The sequence below is a fragment of the Pelobates fuscus genome, chromosome 6 (assembly GCF_036172605.1).
Source record: "Pelobates fuscus isolate aPelFus1 chromosome 6, aPelFus1.pri, whole genome shotgun sequence".
NCBI lineage: Eukaryota > Metazoa > Chordata > Amphibia > Anura > Pelobatidae > Pelobates > Pelobates fuscus.
The window spans coordinates 193,850,880-193,869,425 of NC_086322.1; the positions used below are offsets into that span (position 1 = coordinate 193,850,880).

Here is an 18,546-nt window from a genome sequence, read left to right on the forward strand (position 1 = left end):
AGTACAGACAGGTCACGTTCCATTTACTTTTGTAGTCCCACTCATTCAAAAAGGAAGCACAACAACCATACACAAATAAATACATTTTTTATATTGACATATATATGTTTCCAATTTTGTACAAAATCAGTCAGGAATTTTTTTTAAAAAAAATGCCATGTGAACATCTCTCCTGTATTGTGAATAATTATGTCTATTATTTGAAGATAATTTTTTGAAAAAAAATTAATCAATGTTCACAAATTGTATATTGGCAAGGGCTATAAACAAGTAAAGATACTTCAGTTATTATGGGGTAAATTGTCAAATATTTGTTTGATATAGCATGTCACATTTTCAGATATTTTTCACAATTTGGTTTAACCACAGAGGTTTGCTCAGCTTTTATTTTTTTTTCAGAAATTTAGAGAAACTAGATTTCAATATTTGTTTTACATATATTGTATATTTAACTTAAATGCTACAAGCTAAATGAACACTCCAAGCACCATAACTACTATAGCATGCTGTATGGTGCCTTGATGCCCTGTCACACCACCCACATTCTTCTCTATGGTCTGCCAAACGCCATACCCCTCCTCCTCCTCTACAGCTTAATGAGAGCCAGGAGCATCTGCTCAGGATCTACCTTTAGCTCTTATGAGAATACTATGAGTTAAGCTTTGCACCACCAGTGACAAGAGCTTTGTGCTCTAACTGCGTTGTAGTGGAGGTGAGGAGCAGCACCCGGTGGACCCCAGGTAAGAAGCTAAACCATTCAAACTGTTCTTAAATAGTTCCAAAACATTCTGAAAATTATTGACTCCGTAAAATATGGGGGAGGGTGCCAGGGTATTCTTGAAACCACAACCAATACAGTGTGCTGTAGTGGTTATGGTGCTTGGAGTGTTCCTTTGGAACATACTTTGAATTAGATTATAGATAGACCAATAGGTCTGAACCATCTCATATTGTTACATAAATTCTAATGTTTTACACTACACTCTCATTTAATACCATGAGTATTTATTGACTTAAAGATTTAAAAACAAATATATTTTTTAATCGATTTGTTTTTAATTAGTTTTTGGACAGTGAGAACTAGTGATCACATTGTTATTGTTCCAATCATCCAAAAGAAAGGCGTTAACCATTGTTTTTTATTCATTCCTTTAACTAAATATATTTTCACTAAGAGGAAGAACATATTAATTTTAGTGCAAAAGGAAATTCATATTGACAACATCTCAAAAAATATCCATTTGACAAAGTTTGTTTGACATCTTATAAGTGGTAAAGATCATAAAAAGTTGCTTGCCTATGGCTTTGTTACACAACCAAAACATAAATTATAGGCAAGATGCTGTGTGCTCTATTAAAGCTAGAGATAAATCATTAAGAAAATAGAGTTATCATCATTAAATAGCTGCGCATTTGTGTAAATGGTTGCAAAGTATCTGAAATATATGACTAGGTGCCCTGCCTATTGCATATGAACAATTTATAGCATGTGTGGCTCATTTGAAAATGCAATTTTTAACATTTATGTTTATGATAGAAACTTCTCAACTGCTTCAAAAAGATCTGTGGAAGAGGTTAATTCTTCAAGGTCCAACAAACTTGTGTCAAGGTGGAAATTGAAAAAATCCTCATCATCTTCATCCTCCTCTTCATTTTTTTGGTCTAAACCATTATCTTGATTTTCCTGTATGTCAGAGATGCTACTCTCAGAAGTAGGAATAATGACAATTCGTGGGATTGTAGCACGGACAATCCATTCCAAGCCATCATTCACATCATGTTCACGGGTTTGGAACTGAGAAATATTTGAAATACCATCTTTCACAACAGGTTCTAATCCAATGGGAAAGGTAACTGCATTCAGAGATCTTGTAAGAAGAATCTCTTGAGTACTGCGGACATCAGGTTTTCTTAGCGAATTTTCCAGGATACGTAGAGTTGGTAGAACCTGATTTTAAAATAAAAATAAATATTTAGTCTTTCTGCTGTCTAAGGCAAATAAAAAAAAGTCTTCTACTAAGATAATTCATAATTTCGAAAAACAGGGAAGAAACCTGTACAAAAAAAAAACAACACAGAAAAAAAGAAAAACACACATTATTCAATTATGTTAATAAGGTAACACCACAGACCACCATTTTGCAAGCAGTGGCATACATACCGCAGTCGCAGGGGTCGCAGCTGCAAACTGCGGGGCCGCACATAAAGGGGCCCATCGGCTGACCCATGCTGTTAGAGCCACCCGATGGGTATGGATGACATCAGACAGAGCTGGGAGGAAGTGACTGCCCCGGTCTCTCCTCCCACCTATCAGAGAGCCTCGTGGGAGGCAGGAGAGGAGGGAGTCAGAGTGGAACTCTGACTCCAATCAGGCTGAGCGTCCACTGGACCCCAAGGAAAGTCACCCTCCTGCAAAAGATAGGAAACATTTTGTGTATGTGTGTGTCTGTCTGTGTGTATGTGTGTGTCTCTGTATGCATGTGTCTGTATGTGTGTGTCTCTTTATGTGTGTGTGTCTGTATGTGTGTGTGTGTGTCTGTATGTGTCTCTGTATGTCTCTGTATGTGTGTGTCTGTGTACGTCTCTGTCGGGGTTGTGTGTTTGTCTGTATGTATGTAAGTGTCTGTGTGTCTGTCAGGGGGTGTATGTGTGTATGTATCTGTCTGTCTGTGTGTATGTGTCTGTCTGTGTGTATGTGTCTCTGTATGTGTGTATGTGTCTGTATGTATGTATGTATGTGTGTCTGTATGCATGTCTGTATGTATGTGTCTGGGGGGGGCACACGGATCTGAGGGGGGTGGGGGAGGGCACAGGTCAGTTTCACACTGGGGCCCCATGGAGTGTGTGTATGCCACTGCCTGCAAGGCAAGCTATACAGTTGGAAAAATTCTAACATACATTACAAAAGCAGATAAAACCCAAGAGGTCCATCTGGCCTGGCTATTTTGAATCTTAAAAACATATTTTGTCTTTTTTCCTCATCCATATAGCCTAATATAGTTTACCTTGAACATTCTTTTCAATTATTTTTGTTGAACAGTTTTTACATTTTACAATAAGGATACAACTAGGGTAAAAAGGAAAAAACAATGAAGGGAAAATAAAAAAACACAAGGGTAAACAGACATTCCTTATCCAGATGAATATTCACAATACATGTAAGGAACAATGGGCATATGGATACATACAAACTTAAACATCAGAATAACAAAGTCTTTATCCCACCGTCCTTACATAAAAAAGCATACAGTAGCTGGAAAGGTTGAATAAAATGAAAACACACACACAAAAAAAACTACTAACAAAAATAAAAAAATAACTGGAAAGAAAAATGTTCCCCAATAAATGAAAAAAGATATATTGAAACAAAAAAGTACACCGTGGGGAAAAAAAAGGACAAAACAAAAGAAATCTTAATGTCCCTCATCTCAAAATATTTTTTACAAGGTCTTGAAGGTGGGAGGCACATGAATACAAATATAAAAATACAGTCACATCTAGGCATAAAATGCATACATAAAGAAAAAAGTAAAGTAAAAAAAAGAAAAAATAGTAATATGAAAAAAGCTTTACATGAACAATCAAAAAGCAAGAAAACATGCTACCAAATAAAAACAATTAAAAAACAAAACAAAAAATAAATAAATAAAAAATTGCCTTAAGTATTCTTAATTTTCATTTACTAATTACAATGGAACGCTATTACAGATACCTAAATCTATTTTTGCAAACTAAATTTTTCCATTATCCCTTAAAGCGACATTATCATTGAAAATCATCACTTTTAATACATATCATGCCTTTTTTTTTAAGCAATGTGCATATATCAATATTCGCATAAGTGTTATAACCCTAGGTACATTTCTGTACGTCTGAAAAAAGGTTTAGGAGAAGGTAGAATAAAATTACACGTATAAAATAACATGCCTAGTTTATATAATTTAATTATAGTTATGTTTCAAAACCAGAATTTATATAAAGTAAAACACAAAAGTAACACAAAATAACATCAATACAAGGATAGCTTGATTAGATAATATTGGATAAGCTTTTTCAAATAATTTAATAATTTTGGATAAAGGTTTAGATTTATTTTTTCAAATATTAAAATATACAAAAAAAATCACTTGTAAATAAATATATCAATATATAAAAAAACATCAAAATATTATTTTTTTACATATTTAAATTGAGACCTATGTAAGAAAAGATAAAATAGGATCATTGTAATTAGGTAGTTTAGCCAGTAGGTGTCAGTGTGTTTCCTAATAAAAAAGTAGAAAAGAGAAATTAAGACACTGGCCTAAACTGATATCCACGTACTATGCCTCCTACAATTCTTAAATGCGAACTGTCACTTCCTAGAATTTTTAATAATATATTAACATATCTCTATATTTAATAGATATGTCTTTGTGTGGACTGAAAAATAATAAATTAAATGTAGAAATTTTAGCTACCTGTCAATAATTGTTACAAACTCTGTCCTTTGCACCTGGCAATCAGCATAGAGAAAGCATACAGAGAAGAGTAAATATTCAAACACTGTTTATAATTTATGAATAGCCCTGGTTTTGCTTTATATAACTATGATGTTTGCTGAAAAAAAAAAAAAAGGTTAACCTATTTTCAGTGTTTTATTCAATGGTGTCAATTCCAACAAAGTGACAATATCCCTTTAAATAAAATAGTCAATGAGCAGCTATGGTTGTCAATTACTCATGGACCCTTCCAATTAGCAGCTTGTAAGGATTATGAGCACCCACCATTAGCAACAGCTGGGACTGGAGCTAAAAGAGCTAAAATAATAAATTATTTGATACAAAAATTATCAAAATTATTTGTGGCAAACTGCAGTTATTAGTATACAATCTGCAAGGGTAATGATTTTCCCTTTTTTTTTTTTCAAACTGTAAAACTTACTGTACTATATGTGCTGCCCAGAGTGGGGCTAACCAAACAGGCTGTCAATCAAACTGACAGGCATCCATGCCAAGCTAAAATCCTTCTTCTTTGGTTGTCTGACCGCTTTCCATGTGGGCATTTCCCGTGATGATGTGCCAGTAAAGCAGACAGCCCACTTGCTTGGTTGATTTATTAATTGCTATTGATATCTTTTATGATACATTTTCTCCAAAATGAGGAGTTATCGCTTGTATTGCACACTGAAACAATGGGCAACCATGCAGAATTCTGTTTCCTATGTCCATGTTGATATGATGTCTGATTTGTCTCCTGTATGCAGTATGCTTGTTAGTCATACATTTACTTATTATTATTATTGAACTGTATTTATGCTATTACATTTTTATGCTTACCTTTTCTTCCTGTAATGCATTGCAGCTCCAGGCCTTCAAAAGTATCGCCCCTTTCTGTTTCTGCTTGTGACTCGAAGAGAAAGAATTGCTTCTTTGAAGACGTAAACTTTTGTAAACCGGTTCCTGTTCTACATCACTCAGCACCTAAATATAAACAAATATGATATTTTCATCACTCTCAAAACAGAAAATAGTTTTCCATGTACTTAAAATTTGAGTATATATATGTGTAATCTACAATACTCAAAATTATTAATACGGATTTTCAGAGTCATTCTTGAAAACAGCTGTTATAAAAATTGTTGTACTAAATCAAACTACTATAGAAACATAATAATGATAACATGTAATTGTGTAAGTAGCAGAGATTGGTCTAAAAATCAATGCATTTATCATATCCATTTTCCACCTTTTCTTAAATTATATTCTCCAAGTCCCACTTCTTTATTCAGTTTCCTAATGCCCTCCCCTAGCCATCGGCATGTTATTATCATTTGTATTTGCTGTATTTGCCCCACACTTCATCCACTGTCCAATTGTTAAATCTGAAAATAACCTACATGTGAAAGTGTATGTTTAGTCATAGGTATGGTTTTATGGTTTTCTATTTGTGTGAATTCGACAAGCCTATGATTAAGGTCTTATAGTAGAAATTGGGTCATGCATTGGCACATAGAGTGATACTTACATTTCTCTGTTCCTGTTGATGGTTTGGTCTGATGTGCCATGCATTTATTTTACAGTACAATTTGAATAAAGCTACTGAATGTCAAGGTTTTGATGTTGTATATTGTTATAGTTCTAGTTCAGGCTTCCCCAGACTCCGGCCCTCCAGATGTTGCTGAACTAAAACTCCCATGGTTCTTTAAAAGAAATAGATAGGGTGAGAATCATGGGAGTTGTAGTTCAGTAACATCTGGAGGGCCGGAGTTTGGGGAAGCCTGCGAGTACTTGCAGTAAATGTTTACATGTTTGTTTGAGTACAATACTTGTCTTTATTATGATTCATCTAGTGATATAGGATAGGAACCAGTAACACTTAAATCTTTTTTATCTTTACATTACAATTATGCATTCTGTTCTAAAATACTAAAATAAACATCTGCTATAATGAAAATAGCAATTTGTTCTCAATTAACTGCTGTCTTGTTAATTGGAAGTTGCAAGCATTTTAAAAGCTGTAAGTTCAGGTAAATTCGACCTTTTTAATGAAGATGAAGTGTTGTTCTTATGAGTTTACAGGATATAAAAATACAGTCAAAACACTGAAACTTTATGAACTCGTTATTTTTTTTCAGTCTTTTTACATTTTACGTGGCAGTATCACAGATATTGCTCAGTATCCAGATTTGCAAGTAGTGTGTACCTTAACCATGAGAAATCTTTGGATATCGCTGCCTTATGTTCTTAGAGCACTTTGGAGGTTTTTGCTCATAATCTATATGACTTTTGCATGAGAAATGCTTCGCTTTTGTAGCAAACACAAAGTTCATTCTCAATGTCTGCTAATGATGTGGGTGATTCTGGAAAACTTCATGAAGGCACAAAGTCCTCAAATGTTATCACAGTTCTGAGTAGGAATAAAGGATTCTTCTTTACTCAAGAAGTATAAGAAAAAACCCTCAAGAAATTGGAAAAGGTTTGGGAACCGTGGCTGATTTGAGTTACTGAGGTGGTGGAGTGGGCATTGCAAACTTTTCCTCTGCCTTAAAGGACGTCCCCACTGACCCCCTGGCTCCCTTTCACAACAGTCACACAGATACCTACCTTTCTGGGGGTTTCCATGTCCCATGTGAAGGCATCGTTTTGCCCCTCCCCCATCTCATTCTACACCCACAGAAGTTGCAGAGTCCGAGACTCACCCACCACACTACCACTCACTCCTTTCCTTTCCCTCTTTTCCTGCTCTATATTCTTTTCTTTATTCACTAGGGAGTTTATATGCGATACGGATGTCGTATAGCAAAGAGTTGGGGAGCTGTACATCCTTACCTTGCTGAGCATGTTTCTAGAGGCAGCGACAACTGGTACAGCTCTGAACCCACGAGAAAGAGATTAACGCAAAATTGGCATCTGTATCTTATGCTTTTGTTAGTTTTTTGTCTTTTTTATTATTAATTTTCTAAATTTGGCAGATGCCTTACTAATACAGTTTAGTTGTATGTTACACTTTTGAGTTTGCTCAGTGCAGTACTTCCCTTTACCAATCGCTGAACGGAGTGCTGCGTCACCCCACAAACAGTGTCCTTGCATCTGTTGCAAACATTTTGTATGTCATTACCTTGTATTGCCCTGCCATTACCAAAATAAAGAATATACAAAAATAAAAGAAGTATAAGAAATACAGACTTGGAAAATCAGAGCAGCATTATTTCTCATGCATTTTGTGTGGAATAGAAAATCTGTCTAAATTTAATTTGTAATGTTATTTGTAATGCAGTAAACAAGTTCCTTATCTGAAATCAAAGATTTACAAAATGTTGTGATACAACCTAAAACTATAAATTTGTAGACAAATGTGATCTGAATGTAATAACTTTAGAATGACATTTAGGTTAACATTTCTTCCTCTATATATGATCATTCTGTTTTTAATAGATGAAAATGAAATTTTAATTATAGTTGACTCAATGTCTCTTCTGATATATCGCAAAATACATACGTAATCTTTGCTTCACAACCCAAGTTTATTTCTAGCACTTCCTTGGTAGTATCTGATGTTTTTAGCTCAGAGCTAGCTGAGGTTGATTAATAGTAGCAGACAGAAACTTCCTCAAGACAACATAATCAACAAACAGTGTGTATCTCCTGTTTGTTTCAGTTCTTTTAATAGAAGAGTCCTTCACAAAAGTCAGGTGTTGGCAAGGCCATGTATAAAACATGCATAGGAGTGTACATTCTTTCAGTGCTATAAGTGGTGTGTATAATATTACCAGCCGAGCATTTTGCCTAATTAAACGTATCCATATTAATTTGGAATGTTGTTCAGTCTCCATTATTTCTTACCAAAAAGATGTGCATTTTTAAAGTAGCAATTTCTGCTTATTTAGTTCCAGTCATGCCATATGAATGATTCATTATTCATACTTTTGCGAATGCATCGTATAATACATTACAATCTACACTTGACAGACTGTAATGTCAGTTTATGCTACATTATAAAGACAGACAGTGCCTTCTGATACAGCAGAAAGAGGGGACGTTTAGAAGCTATTCTGATTTTCTGTATTTTTGTATTTCTATAGTGTCATGAAGTTGCAAACTAAAAAAATAATTATTGAATTTTTATATAACACACACTATATATACACACATCAAAAAAATGATATATACATATATAAAAATTGAAATACCTTTGTGTGGTATTTCTGTTGTCTATTCCTCATTCTCAAGTCCTCTACCAAAGGCCTGTGGCCTGAGGGTTCTGCACAGTATCTTAGCCGTTCCTAGAACTGCACTCTTCTGGACAGCGATCTAAGATGTCACACCTGGAACCTGCTGAAGCCACTCCCCCAACTTGTGGGTCACAGTCCCAAGTGCTTCTATCACAACTGGGACCAATGTTATCTTTATTTTTCTTAGTTGGTGTGCAACGTTTTTTTCCCTATCCAAAATTTAGAATTTTTATACGAATGTAAACCTGAAATTGTTTCCTGATAATTTTAATACAGCATAGTCTCTCTCTCGTGGTTTATAACACTATATTACACTATTACTACATGATAATGCAGTTTTAGTAGTTACACAACAGTGTTAGTGTAATTTCAGCCATTCAGACAGACAAGCCTCTCTGCTATTGCCCATTTTGGTCTCTCAGGCAGTCCATAGAAAGCAACAGAGGGCAACTGCACGAACAAGGATAAACACAAATGGTGATATGTACATAACAATGCTTCTTACACATAAATCAAATTCAGCTCACACAATTACAGTGAACATTATATGGAGAGGAGGGAAAATGTAATGTCACCATATAATTTGCAAACAGAGCTCAGAAATATACCTTAATGTTTCTTAAAAACAAAAAATGAATTTTGATATGATGGGAAATGTCTGAAGCACACAGGAGAAACAAAGAGCCTAATTCAGCAGACACCAATAGTAAACATTATATGGAGAAATATCACCCACAGATTTTTCAAAAGGGGCTATTTGCCCAGTAAATGGTTACATGTACATAAATGCTTCTTAAACACACAGATGCAACCTCTAAATGACAGACATACAATCTCACTAATTTGAAGCACACACTGACAGACATACTCACTGCCTGACACACTGACACAAACTCTCAATAACAGACACACAATCTCACTGATTTTAAAAGCTCACTGACAGACACTCTAACTGACAGACACACACATTCACACAAATTAATTTTATTTCTGTTTTATTTTTTATTTGTTTAGGCTCATACAGCTGCCACATTCCTGGGGATTTTCTCCCTGGAATGCAGTAAGGATCCTCTCCCTGGGATCCAGTAAGTATTGTCTGCCGAGATCCAGTGGGGATTTTCTCTTTGGGGTCCAGTGGGGATCCCCTTCTTGAGGTCTTGCGGTAGTGATGCTGGGGGCAGAGTTACATCATAGCCACCTCCCTAGCCACTTCCACCGGGTGCCTTCTCCCTTTCTCCTGCTTCAGGGGTGCGCTAAGGTGGCCAGTTGGCCAATTGGCCACCTCCTGGGCCCCGCTGATGGCCATTGACTTGATCCTTGTGGCACACGCCACCTTCTGTCAGTCACTGCAAGGAGCTGCGTGAAGATCAAAACTCTTTTTACGCTCCCTCAAAAACAGTACATGCGCACAACCTAGAGGGAACAGTGTATGTGACTATTTTCCACATATTTTCTAGCTACTCTTTCAGTCCTTGGTATTTGTTCATCTTCTCATGTTCCTTCTTCCTGATGTTATGATCACTAGGTATTGCCACTTTCATCACCAATGATGTCTTCCTTTCCTTGTCTACCACCACAATGTCAGGTTAGCTGGTTGGCCACCACTTTCTTCTCTGTTTGGATCTGAAGGTACCACAGGATCTTAGTCCTGTCATTCTCAACTACCCTTTGAGGTATATCCCATCTGGAAATAAGCAGGTAGAGCTCATATTCTGTGCAGATATTTCAGTACACAATCCTAGCAACCCGGGTGCCTCTCCAGTGTATGCTGTCTCTGCTAACATCCTGCACCTGGCTACTAAGTGCTGGATTTTCTCAGAGGCTTCTTTGCACAGTCTGCAGTTTGGGTACTGTCTGGTGTGGTAGACCCCCACTTTTACTGATTTGGTGCTGAGTGCCTGTTGCTGTGCTGCTAGTATTAATGGTTCAGTGCTGTCTTTCAGCCCTGCATTTTCTAACTACTGGTAGGATTTTGTTATGTGAGCCACATCCACTACCTGCAGGAGGTAAACCCCACCACAAGTCATAGTGCCTATGATGACCCTTGTCCACTACCAAAAGTGGGATTTAAGCCTCAAAACTGCACCATGGAGCAATGTAAGAAGGTTGCCTTGTCTGATGGATCACATTTTTTAGATCAGGTGGATAGGAGGGTGTGTGTGTGTTGCTCCAAAAAAAGCTCCAAAAGGACCCCAGTCAAACTGCGGTGACTGCGGGCAGAAGCGCTTCAGGTTTCCCGGTTCCAGCTAGGAAGCAAGATTAACGTAGGTACCAAGCCGGGGTACATGGAGCTCGTAACAGCATCTATCTGGATGTTACTTTGACACATACCACCTACTTAGAGATTGCTGCAGACCATGTACTCCCCTTCATGGCACTGGAATCCCCTGATTGCAGTGGCCTCTTTCAGCAGGATATTGCACCCTGTATGCAGACTTTTGAGCACAATTGTAGGTTCTGAAAAACTGTACTCTCCTCGAAGATGATGAAGGTAAGTAAAACAGGATGATGTCTATTGTCCTGAAATAGATTTGACTATCTATTTTAGGACATTGGGAATGCCATCTTTATTAAGAGCTGGATATAGAGTCCAGTAGAATTATAATATATCTAAAATCTACAAAATTTATAACAATACAAAAAAATCTTCAAAATAATATTGCAAGAAAAATCAATATATGGAAATCTTATTTCAATTTCCAATTCCAGGGAAAACAACTACAGACAGGTGACTATAGAAGTTACCTCACCAAGAAACCACAAACACCTTTCATAAAAAATGCTTTAAAGGGACACTCCAGGCACCCAGACCACTTCTGCCCATTGGAGTGGTCTGGGTGCCAACTCCACTACCACTACCCTTAACCCTGCAAGTGTAATTATTGCAGTTTTTCATAAACTGCAATAATTACATTGCAGGGTTAACTCCACCTCTAGTGGCTGTCTACTAGACAGCCACTAGAGGTCACTTCCTGGGTTCTAGCACAGGAAACCTGTGCTAGAGCGTCGCTGGACGTCCTCACGCTGTGTGAGGACCTCCAGCGTCGCTCAAAACCCCATAGGAAAGCATTGAAATTATTTTTCAATGCTTTTCTATGGGGAGACGTAATGCGCATGCGCGGCATTTCCGCGCATGCGCATTACGTCTCCTCGGCCGGTGGGCAAGATCAGTCTCGCCCACCGGCTGACGCAATCACTGGGAGGAGCGTCGCGGAGGCGGAGACAGCGGCAAGGGACATCGCCGCTGTCCCAGGTAAGTGACTGAAGGGGTTTTCACCCCTTCAGTAACCGGGGATTGGTGGGTGGGAGGGAGAGGGACCCTCCAGTGCCAGAAAAACGGATCGTTTTTCTGGCACTGGAGTTTCCCTTTAACTCAAAATCTTAATTTAGATCTTCTGCAACCAAAGTATTTAATTCAAAGGTCCATTTAGTTTCAATTCTACTTAAATCACAAACATCACACACTCTCCAGTTTTTCTTACTTGTAAAAATGGCCATAAAGGAGAGTAGAGAATGGTCTTCTTGATGTACTTGGGCAAAATAAGCGGAGATACTGTGTTGTAAATATTTCTTCTGGATTTTATGGACATGTTCTGCAATTTGAATTGAAGTGTTGTTGTTTATTTTACACAACTATCCAAACAATATACAATAACTTAATTTACAAGATTTACAACAATATACTATGTGAAATATTATGGATTTAATGATTTGTAATATGAAAGAAAATTAATGCATATAAACCGTAATGGATATGAAAATAGCTAGTATAATTTTAATAATAATCTGAATAATTGACTTTATGTTCATATTAATACGCATAATATTTTAAATGGAAATAAGAAGACTACACATGGCATATAAGCAAATCACAATTGAATTTTACCATTAAGTCAACTATAATTTAGTATTGTCAGTTTTGTCAAGCAATATATTAATACGGTTAAACAGTCTGAAGCAATGGTAAACAAAGAGCAGTCTCCCTTATATGTTATGCATTAACCAAGACACTGAAAGAAATCTTACAATATTACAGACCTGAGGAACCATGACTTTCATATAGGACACCACAGACCATGGGGTCACCATAGCATTAGTTGATCTAAGTTTATTATTGAGGTCAGATCATCACACCCTTATTTCAAAAATACAATAAATGTCAGATTACACCAGGTTTTAGGGAGTATCCATAACCATTATGGTGTGTATATTAGAAATACTTGCTACAATGATGCCAATGTTAATATTCTTGGAATTTAAAATAAGGCTATGTATAGCCTTTCCCACACGTCCAATTTATCAGCAGGAATGCAGATAATCAATACTATCAAAGGGTGGTAGCCAACTAGGTTACTTTGCTTTCATTTTCTGCAGTAAAAGTAAAGGGTTTCACTTATTCTACGTTACACTTTAATAGAAGTGGTTCTTGACTATCTGTATATCCTACTTCATAAATAGATATATTAAAGAGCAATATTACTTTATTGCAATTATAAATAAAGGCAGTATACATTTATAAGTTAATACTAATGTATATCGATGAGAATTATAGAGGAATAAAGGCAAGTCCAAGGAGACTCTAAGATAGCTGTCGTGGATGGTGTCTGTGAGTGTTAGTGAGTGTGGTATGTATTGTGTTCTCCTGTGACATCACATGTGATCCCTTCTTGTCTGATGTGTACTCTACTATTTGTTTATCTAAAACCTTCCCTTTGGGGCTTGAACATCATAGTGCCTAATGATGTGATTGGTTTGGCTGTAGTTCATGGAATTAGTTATAAATTATTGCATGTATATGCAATGCTTTTAATTGTCCACCAGTGGCAGTATCATAGCACCAATACATAAATAAGGTCTTTAAAATAATTCCCTGATTGAGTACTGTGGCTTTTAATTAATTCAATTATTATTTGTTATTTACAGTTTTTTTTTCACAAGAGGTGATTATGTCAGGGATTTTAGCAAACACTCACTGTAATCTTATTGAGAAACTTTGTAACGACCTCCCGGGTCATTCTGGCCATGTCTGTGAATTTATCCTTATTTGCTAAGAAAGGAAATTCATACCCTAACAAATTTCTTGTCCTTGATGTCATCATGTACTATATGTAGTGATATAATCTGTATGGAAAGAGTAATCTTTTCATAGTGTTAGATTTATTTCACATCTCAATGTATCTTTCCTGGTAAAATATTTTAGAAATAAAATAAATAATATGTATAACTGTTGCCAAATGTTTATTAATGATATTTAAGATGATCTAACATACTACATTACACATATAATGTGATGGTAAATTATAATTTACCTCCATGATGTCTATGTAATGTGTGTTATTTTAACAAGGCAATTATATTTTATATAAATTTTAAATGCATTTTAAATTCATTCTGATCTTCCGTCATTTAAAATAATGACTAGTTATTTTGCCATTTTACCCTTGGGTAAGTGTACATTGAATACAACGGACCTTAACTGTTTAAAGTACCCATTGTTAGTGGGAATCTAAGGTAATCAGTTAGATGTGATTAAATCTGTCGGTAAAATTAATCCTATTTCTTTTACTATAATTCTTCTACTATTTTGTATTACACAGCCATGTTACAGTGCTGCTGTCCAACCCATGTGTTCCCTATTATGGTTAAGTGCGTATGAATATAGAAAAATACCCCTTTATTTCTCATTAGAGGTTTTACCTTTTAGCTGAAAGCAGCATGGTGAATTGTTAGTGTAGGACTCACATACACTAGTTATTTAAATAACTGGAAGATTCTTAGTATCACTCCAATGGCAATTAAAATGTAAGCTCATCAAGGCAGAACCTCTTACATGAGTCCTCTACTAGCAAATTACCTTGCTGTTTTCAAGCAAAAAGGCAAATTCTCTAATGAGCTGATACATAAAACGTTTTGGGATTTGGGATAGTTCATAGGTAATTATTATTATTATTTTTAGAACTGGGCTGTTTGTTTAACAGTTTTTCTAAATCATTGCAGTTGTAATCTACTCTTAGAAAGTAGGCTTAGGTTTGTAGGCTGAAGTTGCTCAATGAACTATTGCCATTGCAATAATACATTACAAAGTAGTGATGGTGCTAAGAGTGACCCTTTAATATAATACATTATATAAACAGGTTGAAAACAAGATATGGGTTAAGAACATAATCACAACCTTATTGCTTTTAATTATCCAACCTCTGTTGCACTGTATATTTCTCTTGTCATTGTCTTATCCTCACATACAATTCCAGTTACTACTGTCAAATGGCTAAGAGCCAATTATAATATCTTAAGAGGCAAGATGATTGTCATACAATCAATATGTTGCTCCTCTTATCTCCTGAGAAAAATAAAAAGCCGCACATTTGTTCCCTTCTATAGGATTCAATTATTATTATTGTTATTATTTATAAAGCACCAACAGATTCCGCGTTCAGTCAGGGCGGTCGAAGCCAGCATTATGTAACTATTAGTCAATAATGTGTCTTGAACAGAGAAAGATGCAGCCTGTTCATTGACATCATTCCATTATTTTCAAAAAGGTTAAAAACATTCATACAAAACAGACAGGCAATGGCATATTAACTCCCATAGAAGTGTAGGGAATCTCTTTGTGCGCGGTTTGCTAAATGAACGTGTTATACTTTATCAAGATTTGAATCGTGCACACAGGAGATCTTAATTGTTGAAGCCCAAACTGGCTGAAAATTAACCCTGGACAAACCAGAGCCATATTGAAACACTGCCCTGAATAACAAGAAATTCAATCCATAACCCATAATATATTGTGCTGCACATGTCTACTTACATATCTGACCTCAGTGTGAGAACCTAACCTAATATATCCATGTACTAAAAGACTTTAAAATGAAAATAAGTCCTTTTGCTAAAAAAAACATTTATATATAATCTTAGATGTTAAATGGACCTCTGAACCACAGAGTAACCAGATGTGTAAGATGTATACAGGATTGTAAGCAGATAATTATCAAACATTCTGAAAACATAAACACTCTCTCTTGTCTCCTGTGAAAATAGTATTAAGTGTTAAAAAAAAGGCCTCCCTAAGTTGTCAGCAATGTCATTATATGTTAGTTCTTTAACGTAAGCCTTTAATTCAGATTGAACATGTACCTTTCTCACCCTATCCTATTTATTGTATCTATCTATAATGCCTTTATCCCCTTCACACTCTCATGTTTGATATAAATATTATTCCCCTAGAAGTAAAGCTCTCTTTTTGTTAGTCTTTTCTTGCATTTTGAAGTGGACATTTAGGAGTTCTATTTGTCTCTGGTATTTATTAGATCAACTTTGAACTAGTAACCTATTGTCCAGTGGTGTCACAAGGTGGGTGACGGGGGTGCGAACCGCACCAGGGAGTGCCTCACAAGGGTTGAAGGGGGAGGGTGACACCAGCGCCGACCCTTGGGGTGTGCAAGCTGTGGGGCCGCACAGAGCGCCATGGCAACAGGGGCACTGGGTGGCCAACACAGCTCGCAGTCGGTCACTCACAGAATGGCCCAAATTATGTGTCTTCAGTGCAGAGCAAGTCAAGTGCATAGTGCTGGTGTGCACTTGACTTGCGAATGGTGAGGGGAGAGCCATGGCCGGAAATTCACAATTCACATGTATTCACATGCAGTGGCTGTCAGGATCGGGACAGGGATCCAACACGCAGAGTATTAACAGTAGAAAGGTACGTATACCGGGCCTTAGAATGGCCGGACTAACGTACAGAGAATAGTCAGAGACAAGCCGAGGTCGAGGTAAGGAGAAGACAGGTAAGCGAGAGACAAGCCGGGTCAGAGGGATAACAGAGATAAGCAGAATAGTACAACAAGCCGGGTCAGAACCAAAGAGCAAACTAGAATACCAGAGCACTGAGTGACTAGACAAGCTAGAACCACGACAGGGCAATGAGCTGACGAGTGAAGCAAGCTTAAATACCCTGAGTCCGGAGAGTAGACACGCCTCAGCTGAGTGCTGATAGGATAAAGCCAATAAAGTGGCAGGTCGCTCGGGATAGCGTCAAGACGTCACGTATCGAGCGTCATGTTAGAAAAGGAAGCGGATCCCTTGCGGCCAGCGTTAGAAAGACTGGATGGACCGCGAGGAACGGGAGATATGGCGTGTCTAGACGGATAAACAACTAAGTCTCTACCCTTCTCCAAGGTAGAGACCTCAGGTACCCTGACAGTACCCCCCCTCTCAGATACGCCCACCGGGCGGAAGGGACCGGGACGAGATGGGAAGCGGGAGTGAAACGCCCTGCGGAGGCGAGGAGCATGGACGTCCTCCTGAGGTACCCAACTCCTCTCCTCAGGACCATATCCCTTCCAGTTGACCAGATACTGTAATTTTCCCCGGGACAATCGGGAATTGATAATGGAGTTGACCTCGTACTCCTCCTGGCCGTCCACCTGAACAGAGCGAGGTGAGGAAACCGCAGAGGAGAATCTGTTGCAAATCAGTGGTTTCAGCAACGACACATGAAAGGAGTTGGGAATGCGTAAGGCCGACGGCAGAGCTAGGCGATACGCAACCGGGTTGATACGAGACAAAACCCTGTAAGGACCTATGTACCGAGGCGCAAATTTCATAGAGGGAACTTTTAAACGAATGTTCTTAGTACTCAGCCATACTCTATCCCCAGGGACAAAAACTGGAGCCGCCCTTCTGTGTTTATCAGCGTGTTTTTTGAACAACATAGAATTATGCAGGAGAATCTGACGAGTCTGATCCCACAACTTCTTCAGATTGGCGACATGATCATCAACCGACGATACTCCTTGGGAAGAAGAGACCGAAGGAAAAATGGAGGGATGAAAGCCATAATTCATGAAGAAGGGGCTGGAACGAGTAGAATCACAAACGAGATTATTGTGTGCGAACTCTGCCCAAGGAATCAAACCGACCCAATCATCCTGGTGTTCGGAAACAAAGCAGCGCAGATATTGTTCAATCTTTTGATTAGTACGCTCAGCGGCTCCGTTAGACTGAGGGTGATATGCAGAGGAGAAGTTCAATTTGATGCCTAATTGAGAACAAAAGGATCTCCAGAATCGTGAGACAAATTGAGAGCCTCTATCAGAAACGATTTCAGAAGGTATCCCATGTAAGCGAAAAACTTCTCTCGCAAAAATCTCCGCCAATTCAGGAGATGAGGGGAGTTTAGGCAACGGTACAAAATGAGCCATCTTAGTGAATCTATCCACCACCGTGAGAATAACTGTCTGTCTCTTGGAGGCAGGTAAATCCACAATAAAGTCCATGGCCAAACAGGACCATGGTTTCTCAGGAATGTCCAAGGGAAGCAACAAACCACAGGGAGATGCGTGAGGCTGTTTAGTCCTGGTACAAGTCTCGCAAGCCCCGACGAACTCCTTAATATCCTTTCGTAAGGAAGGCCACCAGAAATCCTTGGAGATCAGGGAATAAGTCTTGCGAATGCCAGGATGACCAGCCACCTTGCTTTCGTGGAAACACTGTAAGAGCTCCAGTTGGAGTTCAGGAGGAACAAATTTTCTTCCCTCAGGAGTCTGTCCAGGTGCTAGATGCTGTAAGTTCAAGATCTGGGCAAGCAACGGGGAATGGATTTTGAGACTTGTGTTAGCAATAATGTTGCATTGGGGTACAATAGAAGACAGAACCGGTTCAGAAGAAGCCAATGGTTCATATTGGCGAGATAGAGCATCGGCTTTAGAATTCTTTGAACCAGGCCTATAAGTAAGAACGTAGTTGAAATGGGTAAGGAATAACGACCAACGAGCTTGCCTGGAAGACAATCGCTTGGCCTCTCCAATATAGGACAAGTTCTTGTGATCCGTTAA

The 18,546-nt window shown here is 37.7% G+C and overlaps 1 protein-coding gene across 1 annotated transcript in view; it reads right to left on the reverse strand.

Moving 5' to 3' along the window:
* Window positions 1-565: 565 nt before the first annotated feature.
* Window positions 566-18,546, reverse strand: part of LOC134614635 (melanopsin-B-like) — a 279,387-nt gene continuing 261,406 nt past the window's right edge. Inside the window, exons 9-10 of the mRNA XM_063458634.1 lie at window positions 5,319-5,462; window positions 566-1,948 (exon numbers count right to left, since the gene is read on the reverse strand). Of these exons, the coding sequence (XP_063314704.1) occupies window positions 1,529-1,948; window positions 5,319-5,462 (564 nt within the window). The 3' untranslated portion in view covers window positions 566-1,528. The remainder of the gene's footprint in view (window positions 1,949-5,318; window positions 5,463-18,546) is intronic.